Source organism: Astatotilapia calliptera, chromosome 19, assembly GCF_900246225.1.
Source record: "Astatotilapia calliptera chromosome 19, fAstCal1.2, whole genome shotgun sequence".
NCBI lineage: Eukaryota > Metazoa > Chordata > Actinopteri > Cichliformes > Cichlidae > Astatotilapia > Astatotilapia calliptera.
The window spans coordinates 992,327-1,016,313 of NC_039320.1; the positions used below are offsets into that span (position 1 = coordinate 992,327).

At 39.9% G+C, this 23,987-nt stretch overlaps 1 protein-coding gene across 1 annotated transcript in view; it reads right to left on the minus strand.

Annotated features, from left to right (window-relative positions):
• Positions 1–23,987, minus strand: part of akap6 (A kinase (PRKA) anchor protein 6) — a 223,063-nt gene that overhangs the window by 130,368 nt on the left and 68,708 nt on the right. Inside the window, exons 12-13 of the mRNA XM_026151733.1 lie at positions 13,410–13,506; positions 11,532–11,734 (exon numbers count right to left, since the gene is read on the minus strand). Coding sequence (XP_026007518.1) covers positions 11,532–11,734; positions 13,410–13,506 — 300 coding nt within the window. The remainder of the gene's footprint in view (positions 1–11,531; positions 11,735–13,409; positions 13,507–23,987) is intronic.

Consider the following 23,987-nt stretch of genomic DNA (forward strand, 5'->3'; position numbering starts at 1 on the left):
GACTGAAATGATATCAAAATGTGGTTTTGATTGTGGATTTGAGAGGAGAAATGGGGAGGGGGTAATTAAGTCACCAGGAGGCCAGTATCTATTTGTGTGTGTGTGTGTGTGTGTGTGTGTGTGTGTGTGTGTGTGTGTGTGTGTGAGATTTTGTAAAACACAGAGAAAGAGAGAGAGAGAAATAGAGCTAGAGAGTCCGTCTGTTCATGAGTGTTTGTGTTTTTGTGTCTGTTTTGCGTGTATCTGCAATAGATGCGTCAATTTATATTCATGTGTAAGTTTACGTGTCCACGAAACATGTGTTTGTGTGTCTGTGTGTGCGCGAGTGGAGTGTGGGTGTTTGAAAACGTGTCTGGTTTTTCATCAGAGCAGAATTCCTCTGCCAACGTTCCTTAATGAAAAATAAATAGCGTCCACTGTTTCAGAGCATCTTTTCAATCAGCTGGAAAATACCCAAAGCAGTAGGAGACAGGAGGTTTTTACGTCTCAACTGCTCAGTAGAGATCAAATCACCATCCAATTTTACTCAAAGAAAAAAACATTTCAGGGCTCTTAGTTTGGGGGAAAAATGTGTTTCTGTCTGGTCTTCATTCGTTTTTCCATCAACAAAGTTTTACAAATTAGTAGAAACTATTAAGAATGATACCTTCGTATTCAAAAAACATGACAATGAATAATCTGGACTCACAGTAAGTGTCTCATTCACTCACCTGAACATTCGTAAGAGCTACTTCCTAATTCTGTTATGCGGGTCTTTCTGTGCCTGACCGAGGAGGGCCTTGGTTTCCCAATCTCTGCTAAAATACACCGTCAGTTAATTCTGTTGCATATGTACATGAGGCTCAAACTCCTGGTTCCTAGTTTTAAATGCTTCCTCCGCACTGGCCTCCACCTTTTCTCTGCAAGTCAGGCTTCTTTGTGTTCATAACGTTGTCCTTGCATTTACTTACGCTTGCTGAAAAGATTTTTCCACAGTTATTTCTACAAACAGATGAATAAAGCCCCGGATTACTCCTTATTACGAGTATGCAAAGTCACTGATGTAATTAATGCTCCTCATGTCAATCTGGATGAATGGATCAACCTTATTTTTTTCTAAAGAAATAAACTTTTACATTAAAGAAAACGCACACATGTATGGTGAAAGAATTCACCTCCCACCACTAAGAGAAAGCTGGAGGTGAAAATCCCAAACTTCTTCTTCTTTTTTTTAATTTTCCACCAACCAGAGTCGAGCTGAAGGAAGCAAACTCATTTCTCCGCTCTCCAGGCGTTGGCTCGTTAACCAACTGCTCTGCCCAACGCTGCCACCGCTTTTCCTTCAACTTTCATCAAACTCAACTACTTCCTCTAATAATCAGCACCGCCATATCCGTGTTTAACAAGGTAATATGACACAAACCATCTGTAGCTTCAAAAAAAAAAGGAAAAAAAATAACACCCACTTTACATATTCACTTTTACCATCCCCATAATTAAATATTTGAGAAATATCAGGAATGGAAAATTAAAACAGAAAAAGCCCTGTGCCACCACTATCAATTTATTCCCTCTCTCAGAGTGCATTAGAAACGTCAGATTGCCGTTGGCAAAGACACAGAAAGAGCTTGGTGTTTTTTTAAACTCACTTTATAAATTACATTTTGGAGTGCTTTGGCATGCTAATACCTGCTGCCACAGAGAGCAGACAGCGTTAATTATTTCTTATTGGGATCGGCGGCGATTATTTGCATATTTCATTTAGCTGTTATAGACGTTGCAGGTGGGAGGGAGGAGAGCAGGGGCGTGTGAGACACTTTTTACTTTGTGTCTCAACAACTTTTGGATTAAAAAAGAAAAAAACGGTGGATTCACTGACCGTATGTGTTTGGAGGAGCATTAATTTAGGCTGATTTCAGTCATTTCCATGAGCTGCGGCAGATTATTGGTGATAATTAACAAAATTAGCTTTCAATATCACGCAGGCTTTGATGCAAAAAGGTCAGAAAACAGTTTTAAGAACTTCAGCGTGTTCAACTTTATTCGACTAAAGCATCAATTATAACGTCATTTATACTCAATTGGCTTCACGAGTGGCTCTATGTGAGGACGACAGCAGGGGAAAGTCAAAGTTTCTAAGAGTTTAAGAACCGGAAAACAGATGTGTGATTTATACAAAACATCATCATGAATTCATCGTGAATACATACGCACTTAATGAGGGATTACAAAACCGGAAAAGGTCCATAGCACGTTGTATCAACGCGAACAGAAAGTTTCGCTCTAGACAAGGATCAGCTTTAACTTATACATGAAGGTCAAAACATCAGGAAATGTTTTAAATGTAACTAATTAAAGTTCACAATAACGTTTTTCAGTTTTTATTTTTAAATTTAGAAGGGTATTTGTTGTCTTATATGTTGCGAAATTTAAGTTGCTGTATTTAGAGTAGGTATGCTTTCCTTTAGTAATACTTTTGTTGTCTGGTATAATTCTGTGATATCTATCCTCAACCCTATAAAGCATCCCTCCATCTATTTTATTCTTATCCAGTTCAGGGTCACGGGGGGCTGGAGCCTGCCCCAGTGACAGCTGGGGCAGATGGATAATGACCCAAAGCATAATGCAACCCAAAAGTGTAACAAGGAAAAAAATGGGATCATCTTCAATGACCAATCAGTCACATGATTTCAACCCCAAAGAGCATGTTTTTGGCTACTGAAAGAAAGACCCACAAACAAGTGGAGCAACTCAAGGTGGCTTCAGTGAGAGTTTAGCAACTCAAGGGAGGAAACACAACATGTTGTGATGTCCATGATTTGTAAGCATTAAATATTTAAATTTACGTTAGCCCTTCCAGTCAATTATGAACCTCTGAAAATAGGAGAGTGTGTATAAACATGGCTGCAATTTTTAAACAGTTCATGCTATTTTTTGGGAAAACCCATTGAATTAAAGCTGAAAGCCTGCACTTCAGTCACATTTCGATTGTTTGGTTTACAGTCCTCTGTGGACGTGTACAGAGGTGAATCTACAAAAAATGTGTCAGTGTCTCGAACATTATGGAGGACACTGTATCCCTAATCCAGCACATTTTCATCTTTTTATTCATTTTTAACAACCTACAGTGTTGTTGGTGTGAAACTTGCTTGCTGTGTAACATGAAAACCCTCCAGGTTTAAGCGCCAAGTTTTATCGCTTTCAAATGACCTGGAAATGCAGCTTTGCAGATCTTCAACCAGGGATTAACACCAACACTGAGATTTTTTTTAACACAAACTATCTTGATATAGTGTCACTTAAACTAACTCCCAAACTTCCTAACTTTAATCTTAATTTATGTAAAGTGCTGTGTGGTGGAGCTCCGGGAGCGGGACAAGCCGTCTGATTGGCTATATCAGGTATCAGGCAGGAGTCCAACACTCGGTAATTTGATTTAAAAAGCTCGTAATAACCTGAGGTCAATATTTAAATCACTCAGAGGGGGAGATGAGCCACTCTGCATGTTCAGGACGCTTCAGTCTCCATGCTCAGAGTCAACCAAACCTGGATCTCTATCACCTCCACTCCTCCAACACCTCCTCCACTGCCCGCGATCTTTTCTTCTGCTTCTTCTTATCCTTACTTTAGCCCCCTTTCCTCTCCATGTGACTTCTTCACTCCTCAGTTTCAAAAATACTCTGCAGTGTTCAATGCTCTGATTTCAGAAATAACTTAAACAAAAGGAGTTCCATTTCTCTGTTTCAGCTCCTCCTGCTTTTCTTGCATTTGCTAAAACGACTAAATTATAGCTAAATTTTGAATCCTGGTATTTATAGGAATTTGAGCTCTGCAATAAATTACCATTTCTCATTTCAGGTGGAGCTCTGCTCTCGAGCATATCACTGCTTGACATCCGTGACAATCTTCACCCATTCGTTTTTCACTTGCTTTGACTCATGTTACACATGGACATGTTGAACTGAGGCCTTTTATCCTTCAGATCCATTTTTATGGTAACAAATTTGTGCTTGGTAAAGTCATTTTATGTTGTAAGGTGTGTTACAAACGACAGAGTTGGAAATAGTGGATGCTAAATCTCTACTGAATATTTCACCTCTTCAAAGTCAGAGTTTGGTTGGGTTTTTTTTCCCGTCTTTCATCTGCTACCCGTCTGTAAGGCAACAGACTGACTCTTCATCTGACCCCACCTTGTTTCATTCTTCTTTCACTACCTACTCGCTGTATTCCCCTCCCCCCTTCTCTCACTCTCTCCCTTCCTCTCCTCCCCCCGTCCTTCTCTGTGTGGTCTGTAGGGTGAAATGGAGGCCTGGGGCCAACAAGCTGTCTCCACCAGCCACACTGATAAGACACACACACACATACATACACATTCAGAGTCACCATACAAGTGCCAACAGTCACAATCACAAATGTACAAGTGCTTCACACACACACACACACACACACACACACACACACGTTTTTTTACACAGCTCATACTCTGTGAGGAGCCACCTACAGAGGCCACTTAGCAGTTTTACCTGTAAATTTCTCACTCTTACACACACAAACTTTCATACACATTTATACACTATACTTGTGTTTAAAACTGAAACATGAGAAAAAAAATTGTGTTCTTGGGGAAAGGGGGGGGACAGGTGGATAGCCAGGTGTCAGGTTCAGCTCTCTAATAGGATTTGTTTCCCCTCATGTCCAAAGGCTAGTCCCTTTGGACATGTCCAAAGGCTAGTCCCTTTGGACATGAGGGGTTGGTCTAATGTCAATAAATCAACTTCCTTACAACGCACCATCCATGACACACCTCAAACTCACACCAACCCCTCCGAACCCCTCGGTGGAAATTGGCATGTTCCTGACACGTGGAAGATGAATTTGATGTATATGCAGCATTTGAGCAAAGTGTATATTTCAAGCATGCACCTGGAGCAGATGAAACATATGGGAAAATACGTATTTAAGACAAATTTTTATTCAAATTAATTTTAAGTCTGAACCTCTAGGGTTAGGGTTAGTAGGCTGTTAGATGTATGGCTGTTTCACACAGTTAGGCCCTGACCTGCTTTAAGCAATGTAATATTTATTGATCTAACAGCCAGTGTACTGTTTATTATACCTCTTTTTGCATATATCTAAGTCACTGCATGTATCTTATACAGTTGACTTTGTGTGTCAAAAGAACGTCGCGGATCAATGCCAGTGTTTTTGTAGTGGTTCACAAGCTCTTCGCTGCCCTACAAATGGGAGAGTGCTGTTTTTATTCCTTGGGGTGTACTTAGTGTGCAACAGTAACAGGATTGATGGAACATTTCAAACATTCACCAGGATCAAAGTTTTTCACAGCAGAACACTGCATTATACTGAGATGGTTAATGTTAGTCACTATGTGGTGCTTTTAGGATTGTGGTAAACTGATGGTTATGTAACCCATTAGAGTTAGTGTAACTAAATATCCTCACCTGTTTTATTTCATTATATATTCCATTTACTTTTGGATTTCTGTGAATTTCTATAAAGAGCGACATAAATCTTCATTTATTCCATTAAAATTAATTAAACAGATTGTTATAATGTTTTGTTTTTGAGAAATTTCCTTTCAAACTTTAGATTTACTGAGAGAAAGTTCCTCCATCTTCCACTCCATCATGTTCATACTTTGTTCTTGTCAAATATCCCCCCACATTTGTAATACGCTGTCTAAACATGGTGGCAGTTTTATAATATTTGAGTGATGAAACTCCAGAGAAAAAGATCCAGATTCAGCAGCTGTCACCGAAAACATCCATTCACCTTTTCAACACGCGCACGTTTGTGTGTCTGTGTAAGTGTGTGTGTTAGCAGACTCGGTACAATCCCCTGTAATGTGACAGACAAATCCTGCTAAGCTGTTAAATATTACACTGCTTTCACACTCGTATTAAACACCTTTCTATGTCTGTCGTGCGTGCGCGCTCTCTTTTTCCATGTTCACCCACCCCTGCCAAAACACACACGCAACCCTTGCCTTCATCTTCAATATGCAACAAAACACTCTTCGCACATGTACAACAAATCTTTAAAATGCAGCGACACACTGACAAAGTCACATAACGCAATACTGTCATATGACACACACAACCGTTTCGCTGCGCGGTGTCTCTGCTTGTGTGTGTGTGTGTGTGAGTCCTAATCCCCGGTGTTGGCCGTCCTGTCGCGGCGTTATATTTGCTGGTATCAGTGTATCTTCCACTTGCTGCCTAATCCAACCACCCCGGCTCTGATATTTCCTGACATTTATATGAATCACCCCTCTCTAGATGAACGGACAGAGAGAGGGAGGCGAGGGAAGGGACAGAGCTGGATGATGAAGGCAAAGATGGAGCTTGAGTGAAAGAACGGTACAAGGAAAGACATCATGAGTCAAAGAAGGTTGTGTCAATGTAAAGGTCTGCAGGGATTTAAACTGAGAGGAAATCAGAGGAGAGACAGATATCGAGACTTATGGATGGAAGGACAGACGGACAATGGAATGGTAAGGGATAATGAAGGGATGGAAAATTGGGGGGAAAGTCATTATTTTCTATCTTTCATTGATGAAAAGAAAGAGCATGAAAGTCAAAAGCAGAATAAATAAAAATCGCACCACGGAAAGACAAAAAAGTCTTCAACCTTGTCAGCGACATATGTTTCCATCAATAACAACAAGCTCTTATGAGCACCAAGAGACACACACACATGCGCTATTAGTCTTCGGAGGCTTGTTAAGGCTCAGCCTAATTTTATGACCTCACACCACACCTGTAGTTGCTACGGCGACCATATCAGCTAAGAATTAATAGAGGGGGAGCGAACAAGGACAAAATGCTCTGAGTCAGAAATTGAAATTTGACAGAATGAACGACGCTAAAGCAAAAATATAAACCTTCAAGTTTCCAAAAGTGCAATGCAACTTATATCAGCTGCCTAAGAAGCAAGTCAGTCTTAAGTGATCAAGCTTACTTGAGAAAAATGGTAAAGCTGCCATGAATCTGACTTTTTTTTTTTTTATTTCAACAGAGCATGGTAAACATGGTGAAATCTTTCTGTTTGTGTTTTGATTACATGGCAGAGATCATAGCTGAGTTTTTCAGCATTTAGTCGATTATTTTTTGAACTTACAACTAAAAATGAAATGGCACCAAAGCCACTTTAATATTTGCCACAAAAAGGCAAACTGTGTTCATATGAAATGCTCCTATGTTAATATAAATGGTTGAATGCTAATAATATAAGTTCAGCACTGGAAAGCACCAGCATTTGTACACTGGAAACAAAACCAGTTACCTTTTGTTAATGCACTGCTCATTGACTTGGTTGTATCCTATATAGCCACTATGAAGTCCTAATCACACAGTATTGTACATAATGTATAATAGCGCATTATACATGCATTTGATGGGGTCACTTGTCACTCTGTACCCTTTACCACAATTTGTCAACATGCAATGTTAATTCTGTGAAGGGGGATATTTTAACCCACGTTTGGTGCTTAAACCTCATGAAATACCAAATAAGAAATTAAAACTAAGCAGCACAGTGAAAACAAAGTGACACCAAGTGCAAAACCAAAGCTCACACATCCAGGGAATAAGAACAGAGGGGTATTTCACCCTCAAATTATGTTACAGGTTATTTTTACGTTTAAGTTGTTGGCTCATGACCAGATTTCTATATTTCTTCTTTTAGAAAAACTGTTACAAAAAGTTAAGGAATATTATGAGTGCTGTCACTATTTGCTGCAGATGATAATGCATTTAGATAAATGTGTCTAATTATATGACATATCCAGCTGCAGAGGCACCAGCAGCCCACAGAGAAGCAGTCACAGTCACTAAATTGCATGCTAACCATCTCGAGCCGGGTGTGAAATATGTCATTTGCCTCTGCTCTTAATTGCACTAAAAATGAAGATTAAGAGGATGAATTATTGATACAAGTTGGTATTTAATCTTTTGTAATGAATAGTGAATCCGCTGGTTATAAATATTGTACAAGGCTTCATAATTTGATAAATTTATTCCAATTTGCCCTTTATTTTGCCCTTTAGTCAAGGTTACGTTCATTTAAACTCCCTCTCTCTCTCTCTCTCTCACACACACACACACACACACACACACACACACACACACACACACACACACACACACACATATGTAGACACTAATAAATACTCATGGCCACTACTGCTCTGAAAACATGCACAACAAATGAACTGCAGTGCATCTACCTACCCTCTGCCCTTGGTCATTGTATCATTCTTTTTTACCAAGGCCCATAAACACAGATGCATGCAAGCATGTAAACAAAATGCCCTTGGTTGACCTTGTTCCCTCAAAACACACACACACACACATGCACATGTGTGTGTAGCAGTAATTAGGCCATGCATCTGATTGTCATTAAAGAGCACTGGCAGATAATGAACACACAGTAAAGCTAGATTATTTCTTATTTCCTGCACATTATCAAGCTGTCTGATGGTGCTGAATTCATGTGACTTGTGATAATAAAAAAAAAAGTGAAATGTTACCAATTATCCATAACATTAAATGCACTGAGCAAGCTACTGAATCCCTCTGCGCTCACATTGCTGTGCTTCCTGATCACAGGTATATACAGCATAACATTAAAAATATGTGGTCATTAACTTTGAGATCTACTTGTAGCTAACTTTGGAGATATCTACTCTACTACAATGTGACTTTTAAACATTCCCGAAAGCCGGTCAACAAGAACAGCAACACACTGGAACGCACCGGAAAGAGCTCAGGTGTTGTCTATGATGGTCTTATTTTCTTGTTAAAATATACATCAAAATACAATACAGTCTTAAAGTGCAATATCCACTCGCGTGTGCTGTTTGCTCAGAACTGAACATGTTTGATAGATCTCATAGCTTTGAGGAAAGTATCTGCTGAATGCACTACACAAACTCATCAATCTTGCAAGAATCATCGTTTTCCTTTTAGGTATCACCAGATATGAGGCTTGCTACTGAGTTATTTTGAGGACCAACAGACAAAACTCTGTCTCTAACGTCTTAAGATATTACCTGGAGCTGTCTACATACTTTATATGAGATTTACCTAACAGGGCTAAAAAATACATCTGTATACCATGAAAATACTGGTTGAAATTCTGCTGTTAATGAACTTATTAATTTGACGAGGTCTTGATGATTCCATAAAATTGACTTCATTATTTTAACGAGTCTTCATTCGTGTTTGACTTGGGAAGAATTCACTGTTTTCGCTGTTAACTTGACCCTAGTCTAGACTTGAGTTGAATGTTCTGAGAATAAACTTAGGCCTGGCTTCAATGAACTGCAACTTAGTCAAAAAACTTGTAAACTGGACTCCTCCTGAATAAGAAGGGGTTTGAATCATTTTAAACTCAACTCCAACTTGCATTGAATAACTTTGTTCTTGACCTGGGCTCAGGTCCAGGTTTCATCCTTTGTACCAGTAGATAAGGTTCACTTTAAACTTGGCTTTTACTTGCCTTCAAATGCTCGCCACATGATTTAAGCTTGTCTCCCCCCACCCCAAAATAAATCGTGAAATATAATTCATTTTAAGTAGAAGTCACTAGCTGCTGTTTCTTTAGCTTTTAGTTAATTTAATTAATGTTTGTTCCCACTTTGTCTTTTAGGCCCCCCTTTGTTGAGATTGAGTCTGGTTTTGCTTCAGCTTGTTTGTCAGTTTGCCATTTTACCTTCATTTGTGTTTGTAACAAATGTTCTTGTTAGCTCTCTCTCAGGACTCTCATTGGACTTTTTAGTAATCATTTTTCATATTTTATGCAAAATCCACTTTCTATTTCTTGTGTCTTTCTTTCAACATTATTGAGGCTTAAGTTATAATTTTAATGATATTAAGTGACAAATAATATACATTTCTTATTATTATAGCAATCCATACTGTGAATGCAATTCCAGTGTATTTATATATTTATATTAATTAGAATTTATGTGTGCCTGGTTGATTTGCCTGTATATTTTTAGAGCAAAAAAACAAGCCCCTAGCATTAGTCAGCTAATGCTAGGGGCTTGTTTTTTTGCAAAGGTAGCACTCCACTCTGTTGCTAAATATGATGAAATCCTTAAAAAAAAACCAAAGAATGACATCACTCTGGCAACTTTTATCTTTTATATATAGTGTATGGTTTCACCCAATCCAAAGCACATACACCTCTCTATGTAGCTGCTCATTTTAGCACATGACTATAGGTTCTACACTGGCACAAATGTTGTTTTGTGGGCGGACAGTCGACCAGAAAGAGTTAAAAGCACCACTGGTTACAACACTGGAAGTCAGATTGTCTCCTACAGATGGAGGATCTTGCAGGATTTGTACATCGGTTAGTTTGGGTTCATTGTTCACCTGCCCAGAACAGACACACACTGAATAATTTAAAATATCACAGAAGTATGGGAAACCTGTGATGCTGACATGCCTTGTGTGTGTTTGTGCTCTGAAGCAGCGAACAGTAATAATTCAGTGGGTTCACACCTTAGTTTGTTGTTTGGGGGTTTTACGGATCAAAGCATTAAGTGCAGAGAGAGATTCACACAGATAATGAATGGACTGTTAATGTGCTGTGGCCAAGCAGCTAATGGACACACACACACACACATACACAGGAAAACACTGATACGCATACATACAAAATTACACTTTCACTATAAGATGTACACAAAACACGCACGCACACAGAGGTGGTAGCTGGCTAATGGCTGTCACTGTTGACTGATCACAGTGATCAGCCTGCTGCAGCTCTAATTGCAACTAAACAATCTGAAAACAACCAGAGTCAGGTTTGCAGGAGAAGAAGGAGGGGAGCAGGAGAAAGAGAAGGAGAGAGAAATACAGAAAATAAAACAAGATGAAAGTGATTCAATGAGAATGAGGAAAGAATGAAAATGGATCAAAGGAAGGGAAATGAAAGCCCAACAGGTTGGAAAGAGGGAAGAAGGGAAGGACCTGTTTACAAAAGGATATATCCAGAGCAGAAATGAGTAATAAACTTAATCAAGGAAAAAATTTTTTAGAAACACAGCAAGAAAATGGGATAAAACAGCTGAAGGTAGACGCGTACAGGAGGGAAGAAAAACAAGGAAAAAATGTGATAAAGGTAGAAGAAAGTTAAAGTCTGAGCAGATGGACAAGAATGAAGGTACTAAAGGTCAGATAAAGAGTTTGAAGTGTAAAATATATATGAAAAGTTTTCAGTATTCTATTTTGACAAGATACTGATGTAGGCTTCAGGCAGCTTTTTTTGCACAGTTAAGATCCAAATTTTGGGACTGCCAGGAAATAAAAATGAAATTTATACACTGAGCAACTGAGTCCAACTGTGTGTGTCTGTGTGTGTGAGAGAGAGAGACAGTAAGACAGAGGGATAATAGGGATCAACCAGGGAGGAAATGGAGGGATATGAATCAAGGAATAAAAAACAAACAATAAGCAGATGAGCAGAATAACCGAAAGCTTCGAAGCTAAACAGAAAATAAAAACCACCGCTGCTATTTTTACCTTGAGGCCGTCTGCTGGGCAAGAAGGCAGCCAATTGGCTGACGGGTCCCCTGGGGCTGTGAAGGGCTCGTGTAACTGGTTGGTATAGAGGAGGCGGGCCTGGATGCAGCGGAGGGCGCGGAGCATCCAGCTATGCTGGCGCCGGATCTGCCGCTGGAGCTGATCCCATTGGCTGGAAACCATATGGAGGATATCCTTCAGACCTGGAGGGTGACAGACATAGGGATAAAATTGAAAAAATGAGAGAGAGCCATGGATAACACAGAGAAAGACAAACAGGGAGAGGATAATAATGAAAGAGAGAAAGAGAGACTTGGGATAGTTACGGTGAGAAAAATGATACCCATAATTCCATTCCTCTATCTGACTAAAGAAGAGCTTTTCTAAGACCACAATATCTTTTAAAAAACTTTTAAATCCACATTATGTTAAGTGAATGTAACGTCATACTTTTATTTTCATCCTTAAAGGATAATTCCGGCTTATTTCGGCCTGGAGCGTTTTCCTTTTAATGTGGCTTTTGTGGCTCAGAAAATGACATTTTTTGAGTGCTGCAGGTATCTTGCAACAGCTGCTCTGATACGAATCTCTACAACAGAGTCGCAGAGTGCAAAGTGTGTACGATAATGGGAACTAAGCCAGGTTGAAATAAACGCTAATTATCCATTAAATCGATGGGTTACCTTTGAAACACCCCTACAAAACATAGGTCATTAGTGACTACATTCATTTACGCTTTTCAGAAAGTATAAGAACAAGGATAGTGGCAATGAAAGTGACGCAAAGGCAGGTTTTTATCGTTATTCAGACTTTACAAAGGTATACAAATTCTAATTCCTGGAAGTCATGAATATTTTCTAGTGTATATAGTGATAGATTTCACTTCCCTTGGGCTAAATCCCAGTTTCCACCCATAGGCCTGTTGGTATCCTTAATCTTTAAGCTTTTTTTCCTGTGTTGTAGGCTGCAGATAGGCTGCATGCTAACGAGGTGACAAATGGCATTAAAATCATGGGTTTTATTGTCTTGGCTGAATGATGATTCGAGTCTCTAATTTTGCTACAAACTAGAGGTCCCTCAGGAAAGTCTCCAGATATACGGTTGCATAATAACATCAAAAAGTGATGCAAATGACCAAACCATAATCAGTCAAATTTATCACTCATGTGCTCGTGGTGACTGTAGTCTGGTTATTCCACAGAGTGTACGCCACTCTTCTCTGTCTTCCCTGGAAATCTGGCCCTGAATAACTGAGTTCTGCTGGGATGTTCATTAGAGATCAATTATCTCTGCACATTTTGATTTTCTAGAAATCTGATACATGAGTGGCAGAACAATCCCCATCATCGGACCATTTTCATCAAAACCTCTTCAGAAATCTGTAGTTCAAGTTGTTTAGTTTGTAATTATTCATCTTAGTAAGTCTGTTATGTTATCAAGTTGGTAAGCAACAAATATTCCCAAATCCCAACACACTATTACTGCTCAGATATTTGAAAACAACACAGCTTTCTCTCTTTCTCGGTTCTCTCTTTTCCATCTTTAGCTTCAAAAATTCTGAAAAAATACGCCATTACTGTATACTCAATGTTTCTTTCCCCTGCCTGCTGCTCTTCTTTTCTTTTTCTCTTTCCTTCGTCTTTTCTCCCGACTCATCTCATTCTTTGTCTTTATCTCTCCCAGTCTCTCTTTCGGCTACATTCATATGAGGTCTCCTCTCTGAAGGTCGCTCTGTTAATCCAAATATTAATAATGAATGGAATAGGGTCGGGGCTCCATTATGGCCACCTGTGTGTGTGTGTTTCAATGTGTATCCTGTTATTGTGTGTGTGTGCATATTTGATATGTGAAAGAATATGAATACGTGCAAGAAAATACCAGAATGGTGGAAGGTGATGATGGTGAGCAGCGCTTTGCCTTCCTCCATTATGCTTTCCTTCAGAGCGGCGCGACTGTCCACGTTTAGCTTGAAACTCTAAAACACACATAGAGAAACAGATGCAGATCATCACCAGAATCCAGAGAGTTCATCAGACAAGATGAAAACAAACCTGCATTCTTTATAAAGTCCAGCAGGGCGGCGACTCCAGTGATTGTAAAAAGAAGTGTTTCATGTTTCTAATCCTCAACTAGATATATCACCTCAGGTTTCTGCTGCGTTTGTAGTCTAAATTGCTAGCTTTAAGTATCACCTAATAGGGCATGATATTCATTTTACAATGTCTGATGCTATTTTGAGTAAAACAAACAACATAGGAGAGAATTTTGGGTGTGGCTACCTTGTGAGTGACGGTTACTACTGTGCAGTAAACTTCATTTTCTTATTAACATGGTTTAAAAACAACACTTGACTGTGAAAATCATTTTCTCTCTGAGAAGGGTAGCAGATTAACAAAGACAAGAAAAAAAAGCATAATTGTGGTAATGTAAGCAGGAAACACACAAAGAGAAGGGAGGATAAAAGAGAAGCAAAAAATAAGCTATGATATGGGTGGACAGAAGGATGGACGGATAGATGGATGGATGGAGGCACAGAGCTGCCTGAGGCGATGTTGGGAAACACTCCAGTCAGGTCTCTGAACACCATTATAGCCTTTTTTTGATCTGATGCGTATGTGTGTGTGTGTGTGTGCGTGTGTGTGGATATGTGCTGTTGTATTACTCATATTTTGTTACTCATAAATGTGTTTACACTGTTGCATTTTGGGAAGTTGCAACATTGACATGAGGTAAACCGTGAGATTTTTTGTATGAAATCTTGGTTTAATAATAGGACACCGTGAGGTACAGGCTAAGGTGATGGTTAGTTGTCCTTAGGAAGAGAATGCAAGTCAATGTCTTTTGAAGTGATAAAGACAAGCTTGTGTGTGTGTGTGTGTGTGGTGGTGTGTGTGTGTGTGTGTGTGTGTGTGTGTGTGTGTGTGGAAACAGGACCCAAAAGCAGATGACGATGAGGAGTAGTAAGGTTTAACAGAAAGGTGAGGTTTTATTTAAATGACGGCAGGGTTAAACCAGGAAACCAAAACAAACTGGCAAAACACTAAGAAACAAAACACTAAACTGGCAAAACACTAAGGGTACTAAGACCAAAAAACTATAACTATAACTGAGGTGGAAAATAACAGGCAAAGACTAAGACTAAAACTGTAACTCTGGTGAGATAAACAGACTAAGACTAACGTGGAATTAACAGACGAAAACTAGAACTATGGCTGAGGTAAACAGACGAACCGACAATGGCATGAAGAAAACAAAAGGCTTAAATACAGACATGAGGTGATCAGGGGAAGTGGGGACACATGGGGGAACAGCTGACAGACATAAACCTAATGACAGGACCAGGAGAGGAAAGCTAAATACAATGAACAAAGAACACATGACATTGTCAAAATAAAACAGGAAATACTAAAACTAAACATGACAACACAACTTAACAGACCTAATACGTGATGAATAAATACAAAACCCCAAAACATAGAAAACCCAGGAACAATAACTGCCTAAACTAAAGGCAGATAGGAAATAACACAAACTAAATCACATAACAAAATGAGACAAATACAAACATGAACTCAGAGCGCTGGGTCAGAGACCCAGCCTGTGACACTTATGGGGACAAAAACACGGTCCCCACGAGTTTGAAGGCATCTTTCAGAGTCAAAATGTGGTTTTAGTGTCAGGATTATTTCATTATGGTTATGGTAAGGTTAGGGTAAGGGTTAGGGTTAGGCATTCATTTTTGATGGTCAGGGTAAGCGGCTAGGGAAAGCATTATATCAATTAGATGTCCCCACAAAGATATGAAAACATGGTGTGTGTGTGTGTGTGTGTGTGTGTGTGTGTGTGTGTGTGTGTGTGTGTGTGTGTGTGTGTGTGTGTGTGCGCGCGCGTGTGTGTGTGTGTGAGAGACAGCCTCAAGGTGCCGAGGCCTCACAATTTAACCACTCCTGACATCCTGCTGTGCTGCAGTGGGAAATGCTGCACGCACACACACACACACACACACACACACACACACACACACACACACACACACACACACGCACACACACACACACAGTGCTTTCGAGACACACACACCCGCGGTGTAAATGTTTGTATGTGTGTATTTGTGATGCAGTCCGATCAGCCTGATCTCAAGAGAAATTTGTACACTGCACATGCTGTGCAAAAATGAAAACACGATTTTCATGCAACATAAAAAATAACAGTAAGAAGTGTAGTGTGCATTAAATGGAAACAATACTCATCAATATATTGGGGAAAAATCCTGAAAGATCAGTGCATTAAAGCTGCTTCTCCAGGTTGTGGTAAAGACACGTTGCTAAAATAGGATAAAACTGGGACAAAAGACACAAGATGGCAAAGGTCTTGCAAATCTATCTCAAAAGTTTTAAATCATAGCAAAAAAGAGAGACGGTGAGAGAAAGAGGACTGAGAGACTGTGTGGTGGGGTTTTTTCAGTCCAATGAAATTATAGTTAGAAACAGGATAAGAGTGTAAAACCCTTTAAAGAACAGTGATGGCAGTAATAACTGGTTGAGATACAATTAAGTGTCAGGTTTAACTGACAAAGTCCAAAAAGGCATTCAGTTAGTGGGTTTGGTTAATAAGTGATTCTAAATTGCCCATAGAAGTGAATGTGAATGTTGTAAATCTGGCTCTAGGTTGTTACTTTGGTGGGACTTGAAATCCTTCATCCGTTTCTCCAGAAAGTCCTTGGTCTGCTCTAGAGCTCTGCTGCGAACTGGAAGGCTACTCATGTGCAGTGAGTTCATGTGCCACTCAGCAGGACTGCAGTCCAGAATCAGAGTTCACTCTGAGACTGGGAGACTTACTGAAGATACATCTGATCAGTTATTTATTATCACAAATAATAAGCTATAGTATTAGAGGTAACATTCAAGAAAATATGAGTGAACTCCCACTGTTGCCACATATATTATCTAGTTCTGTTGGAAACACTGTATTGCAAACCCTGCTAAATAGCAGACAGTGCGAACTCAGCCTGTGACAGTCCTGCCATGAGGGATGGGCAGGTGATGGCATCAGTCAACACATGACAAGGTCAGACCGCCACACCACCAATATTTATGGAGTAGGATATACACAGTTGAGACAAATGGGATAAAGTGTTTTAACCCTCTCACAGGATTATAGCAATGTATGTGGAAAAGAGGATTAGCTTCATCATAAAATCATTCAGTGTCACCTCAATAACCAACTCCTTGATTGATACAGATGTTTCCCAAATATCTTGACGTGAATGTCGGATCATCACGTGCCAAAAACTGAATCCTCAACCCAGGATGTGTTAGTTCCGTGCTTTAGCCACAGGTTTACACTAGTGTAGTTCTTTGTGTCGTATAAAAACCACACATCTCCGGCTTTAAAAGGATGTGAGCAGATAGCGGTGAAGCTGTCCTGCACATATTACATTTCACAGATAAACAATAAAGTATCTCTTGGAAAACTCAAACCATCAACTATACTATCTCCTCACTGTGCTCCCAAAAACACATTCATATATCAGCATTATCCAAACAAAACATGACTGTCTGCTTTCTGCAATCATTACTGCCTTGCAAATGTTGTAAATTACTCCAAATCTCACGGCTGATTGAGTAATTTTACAGACTCAGCGGCCACTCTGCCCCACTTAATTTCCAGATAAGCTGGTGAAATACCTCACAGCTAATAAACATAAAATACATCTATCAGCGCTACAGAAAACACAGCGTGACTGTCTGCGTCTCTGGGATAGGGCTGGGCTGATGTTAGGAATGAATTAGGTTGTGCAGATTAGCCAGGCTATCAGAGCGCGATCGTATTTCAGCGCCTTATTCCACAAGCGATTCGGCTCAGTTTCCTCCGTTTAATATATGGAGAGCATAGAATCGATAAGAGTAGAACAGCCAACCATCAATCACACCATGATAAGGCATGCAGAGCAGCTCTGCTTTTATGCATGTCAGACAGCGGGCTTTAATAAGAGGCTGTGTGTATGTATTTATGTGTGTGTGTGTGTGTGTGTGTGTGTGTGTGTGTGTGTGTGTGTGTGTGTGTGTGTGTGTGTGTGTGTGTGTGTGTGTGTGTGAGAGAGAGAGAGAGACAGACAGACAGACAGAGAAAAGGAGGGAAGTAGTGTAAAGAAAATAAAGACTTACTTTTTTGACAGAAAGAAGAGAGTGTGTAAAAGTTATGGATTACAAAATAAAAGACCCATTAGCTGTGACAAATTTCATGAGATAACTCTTTCAAAGGTTTTATTTTATTTATTTGTTTTCAGGAATGTGTATTGTCAGGAGGGATAAGAGTGTTGCGCCTCAAAGAAATCAAAGCTACCTCAATGTCTAGGATTGTCTACACAGAAAATCTCAACCTCGACTTTTATCAGCAGGAAGTAGCCATCAAAAAACGGTGATATTTTACTAAAAACCACTATAGATGGGGACTTTTGTAATTGCTACATACAGTATAAAAACAGATGTGGTGAATCTTGTATATAATATATTTGGTGGTTCTATTGCTTGTAATAGTTTTCTTTTGGGTTGATATTCCCATAATAGTTTTGCTGTGTTTATATTCTCATGTTATTTTTAGTTTTGTTCCTGTTTGTAGTATTATTTTGAGCTTTAGTTTAATCCTGCATCCCCCGTTAAGTCTCCATCTCTGTGTTAGGTGTTCTTTTGTTACTTACTTCCTGTTTTACCTAGGCAGTTTGTACTGAGTTTAGCTTCCCTTCTCTTGGTATCCCTGATTTGTTACTGCTAAGATTCCCACCATTTGCCACCTAGCGTTCACATCCTTTGTCACACCCTCTCTCTCAGCTGTGTGTCCTATGGAAGTCTGGGAAAACAACTTTCTGTCTTCACCTCTGTAAATATTTTACTGAAGAATTTAATGTCCGCAGTCTCTGACTCTGGGTCATACAGAATAAAAAATGGAATCTGTTTTGTAATTCTTGGTCATACTCTCAGAACAAATTATCCATAGGATGTTATTTGGGTAATGACTGGTGATTGACAAGTCAGTGACCAAGCAGTTTCACAGTTAGTCACAGTTTGTTTGAAACCAAGATGGTAGCAATGAAAATGTTGAGGTTTGGAAATGGGACTTAAGAAACCAATCAGTGATATTACGGTACTGTCTATGGTAAATTCCCATCTGTTGCTTCCCGCCTTTCTTTGTGTCTTTTTAGTAAATTAACAGGAATTAATAACTGCGCACCAGCAGCAATGAAGGTTGAGATAAAGCAGCGAAAGCTAACAAACAAGTTATCAAGCTGGTGCAGAAAGTGGACGCAGATGCTAATAAATACTTCAATTTAACTTGAATTTAACTTTACTTGTCAAACAAATTATTTGATATTATGGCTTTAAAAATCTTTCTTCTTTGTTTAAGGATATTTAGACCACACAAACACATGTTCAGCATCTTTGGTTAATGACATCTGACAATCTATGTTGAGTGAGAAAAATAAGTAAGTAAAGTTTATTTATGAAGTGCGTGTCACAAACAACAAAACAGAGTAAAATAAATAAGAAAATGAATAACAGCAAAACAAAATCAGCAGCATCGCAGTTTAAAAGTTAGAAGGTGAATCTGGAGACTTCTCAGCTGCTGTGGCTGTTGGCCTCATATGTTATGACTCCCCGCTCTGATTAACATACACATTGTGCAATTGAGAGGTGAGCTGCTTCAAAGCCTGGATGATCAGATTACCTGTTAGCATTAGCATATTAGCCTGAAGCACAGAGTAGGATGGCCTCAGAAGCCTACCTAATATCATTTAGCTTTTAGCACTGCCGTATTAGTGAGGCGCTAAGAGGTGTGCAGTGCTGATGCTGAGATGACATTGAGGTTTGACATTGAGACGGTGTATTGAGCTGCACTGATCAGACACACACTTACAGCAGACAGGCTTGGGTTGATGAGACAAGATCTGATCAAAGAGTCTTTTTAATAATGATGATCAAATTGTCTCCATTCATACTGAGCTGACAGAAACTATAGCAGTATGACTGGATCCCCTGGGGGGGGGGGGGGTGTTTATTCACCCAGGCCTACAATCTCCTTTGTTTTCTGTAGATATGAATTTTCTTGCACACTTCTTTCATGTTAAGCAATGAAATTCTGTGTTACATTTCTTTCTCTCTTTCATTTTTTTGCTACTTCCCTTTATTTTATTCTCCCTACCTCCCTCATACGGCTTGTTCCTCTTCCTGTCTTCATCTTCATCTCAATCTCTATATTTCTTTTTCTCTTCTTCTCACTCTCCTGTCCGCCTTCAGTCTCCCTCGATCGTTATCTCTTCTTGAGCCCACTCTATACCCTCCTCTTGCCCCTCACTGGTTTTCTTTACCAACTCTCTTTCTCCTCCTTCTACTCCCCTCTCTTCATACTCTCATACTACACCTACAAGATACTGGATACATATAGAAATACGCTGTGTCGAACTGAACTCCAAGTGAACCAAAATGCATCCCTACAAACCACCTGAGAATGTTCAGTCCAGTCAGCGATAAGATGTGTCTGCAGTGGGAGCAACAACAGTAAATACAGAAAGAGTGTATTCTGGACTATTGGAAAACACAGAATTTATGTTAATTACATGGCTAGTTGTCTAAAGAGCTTGGAAAGAAAAGCGTCTGGACTTCTTTAAGTTGCTTGAAGACATTTCACCTCTCATCCGAGAAGCTTCTTCAGTTCTAGGGTCAAATGGTGGAGAGTCCCAGATTTAACTAGCTGGTCCCACGTTCTCATTTTAGGTTTGACAGCGTTTTAGTAGGTAAAAGTGAATGCTTTGACATGAATTGAGCTGTGGTTTGGGGAAGGCCTCGAAGGGGACTGGCAATGGCTCCCAGGCCTGGCAGATCCCCATGCACTAAATAGAAATGAAGGAGTTAAAGAATTGAGAACAAGGAGGGAGGGAGGGGCACGTAAACGAGAATGAGCAGCTTGCAGAACTGGGGGAACCTATGTAGATGACAACCGGTGAGCGTGTTTGGAGGTGTGGTCCTGTTCCTGAGTGTCCCCCCAAAAGGATGATGGACCCCCTGATGATCCTCTACCTAATCATACGAGCCAAGGTGTGAAAACGGGTGTAGGTCACAGTCAACCAAGATTTCAGGTGAGCTCATTGTGAAACCTGGCCCCACCCTATTATGTGATTTCCTGAGGTCAGATGGCCCAAGATGTGAGTGGGCGTTAAGACGTCTGGGGAGGGATCTCAAAACTGGATTATAGATGGTAGACAGTTGGTGTCGTGAGCCACCGCCTCCGTTCAAAAATGGTCGCTCACAGTGGACGTAGATGGCTTCTTTCATTCCTCATCTGTCTTCTCTGTCCAAAATGTGAACATTGGCATCCTCGAAAGAGTGACCTTTGTCCTTTAGATGCAGATGGACAGGCATCTAAAGGACGGCTGGCTCTTCTATGTTGTGCCATGCGTTCATGAAGTGGCAGTTTGGTTTCCCCAATATAGAGGTCAAGAGCTTCTTAGACTACAATGACCTGGATGACTGAGAACCTTCACAGGCATATTCATGGCTAGTTGCTTTACACATCTATAGTACCTTCCTGTACTGAGAATAGCCTACATGGCTACAGTACGCTACAGTACATTTTTCAGATCTGCCTTCAAAGTGTGTTTTTGTCCCATCTCCCTCCCCTCACTCCAGCTGGTCGCAGAAGATGGTTCAGACATTGTCAGAGCCATGTCCCCATATTTGCTGTGCAACTACTTCCAGGTTATTTTGTTTACCACCATGATTATGATTAGTAACACCCTACTGTCAGTCCAGCCAAGGAAATCTGTGGTCTTAGATTTGTTTTTTCATTGGTGTTTGCTTCTTTTTTCATTTACTACATTTACTACTACTAATCCTCGTCTTCCTGCTGAAGTGGATGAAGGCATAGGGGTAGCCTCAAAGTCAACTGTGGTTGATATTTTTGTTGTTTGTTATCTGAAAGATTTCAGATGTTTTGCTGTTATTTCAATGCTTCAGTGGTGATGGCGAGCTAAATGAATATGTTCTGAAGTGGTGGCCTGTTAATCTTGCACATTATACTTGAACACAATCTCAGACATTTCTCTCTCTCCCTCTCTCTCGAGATATATATATATATATATATATATATATATATATATATATATATATATATATATATATATATATATCCTCCCCTTATGTTGCCACCAGTAGTGTGTTACTTCTGGTAATGGGATTCAAAGGCCTGGATCGCCCATCAGACCCAATCAATAGGCCTTTCATTGGCCGCCATCTCTTAGCGCCTTACAAAGAGCAGCCTGTGTGTGCGTATGTGTGTTTGTGTCTGTGTGTCTGTGTGTGTGCATGTGCATGAGTGTGCGTTAGTGTCCTCTTGCCTCACTGATCTCCCCGGGGTTCCGGAAAGACCTGTGCTTATTCGCTCCACGCGCCCTAAAACACACATATAGTCACACACACACACAAACACACACACACAGACACGCCAGCTGGACCAAATATTCAATTGGGAAAGCAACTCCACTCCACCCACTGCTGCCCTGGAGCTGTGTGTGTTTGTGTGTGTGTTTATGTGTGGCACAGAAAGCAATATAGAGAAAGAGAGAGAGTGTGTGTGAGTATGTGTGTGAGACAGAGAAATGGAAAAACAGAAAGAGAAAAAAGACCAATCCTGTCGCCTGAAAGCTATATTCACATGACTTACTTTGGTCAAGTAAAGCATAATGAAAGTAGATATTCGATGTTGTTGATTGTCATAAAATAGCATGAAAAAGAAAAACAAGCAATGTGTCTTATTATTCATCTTTGCAATTGAACTGTTTTGTGCAAAAATGATTTTTTTAAAACACAAATGAAGTGAGCTCCACTGTTGGACTGGGTGAGCAGTTCCTTTATTGCCACAGATACACAGACTGCAGTTTATTTAGTACCACCATGCTGCCCCAGGGCCAGATATTCGCTAGAACGTCAAACGTGAAATAATCTGCCACTGAAAGTAGTCCCCAGCAGTCAGCTGGCTGATTTGAGAAATTACTGAGCCTTTAGAAAAAGACAAAAAACATGAACTGCTCATCAAATTATCCATGTTTTAAATTTGTTTTAAAAGACAACTATTCCTAGTTTCAGCTTTCCAAGCTACTGATTAAAACACACTCACCAAAATATTATTTTATAGTTATACTGTAAAGGTCATTATAGCTCTCTTGAGTTTGCATTTGAATTTCAAATTTTCTTGGGATGTGACTATGTTAAGTAGCTAGGCAGGTCACACATTATGTCATAGGAATCTAAGTAGGATGCACCTGAAGGATGTTTAAGACATTCCAGGATATTCATGGAATATCTTTAAGTAGCCCTGTTGACGTTACATTTTAAGGGTAATTAGATGTAAAGATGCCACCTCTGCTGCTAGTTCACACACTTTGTCGTGGTCCTTCTAGAGCACGGGTGTTAAACATAAGGCCCAGGAGCCAGAATGAGCTGAGGAAGACTTCGATCTGGTCCACTGGACAGCTTTGGAAAAAGAGGGCATCGATTTTGGATTTTTAACTGTCGTATTACTGAAATAACACTTCTTTTCTTACATCAAACAGGGTTAAATGTGTAGTTATACATTTTTTGACTGAGAAAAAAAGGCAGTTTTACTGGTTTGGCCCACTTGAGATTAAAGTGGAGAGTACGTGGCCCACGATGTAAAATGAGTTTGACATCTCTGTTGTAGAGTTTCGTGAGGAAGTGCTGTTGAATGGGCCTTCCTTATTGCTCCTTTGGAATTTTAATTCATGACTTCATGGAGTTTTTAGATATTTAAAAGAAAAAAAAACTATGGCCAAGGGATTCAAGCACCTAAGTCTTCTTACAGACTCTCTGCCTGTGACTTTAAAGGCGTGTAGAACGCCGCCATCAATCCTAATCTACTCAGCAGCTCCATTTCCTCTAAAATGTCTTAAAGGTCTTGTAAATGTAAACACATTTTGTCAGAGAAAGACTGGAGAGATATAAAGACAAAGGGAAGCGAGACAGAACCTGGCTCTACTCGGCAGTAATCAACGAAAGACACAAACACACACAATTATACACCCAAACACACACGAATAACTACAAAGTGCAAGTGTGACTATCAACCCCGGCACGCACACACAAACACAGAGTCAGTTAGCTAACATGCTATCAACAGTGTAGCATTTCAAAGTCCTATTAGCGATGCCTTTTCATCCGCTTTTGCTTTATTTAACAAGACGCGCCAATTAAGAGCCGGGAATTCTAATTGAAGCTAACCGCCACTAACGTTAGCGCTGCTGGCAACCACAACAAAGTCGACACGTGTAAACAAACCAACAAATAAGCATGCGCACACACCCACAGATACAGCACAAATAAGTGCATCTAGATAAGAAAATACTGTGTGTGTTTATGTGTGTGTGTGTGTGTGTTGATCTGCGTG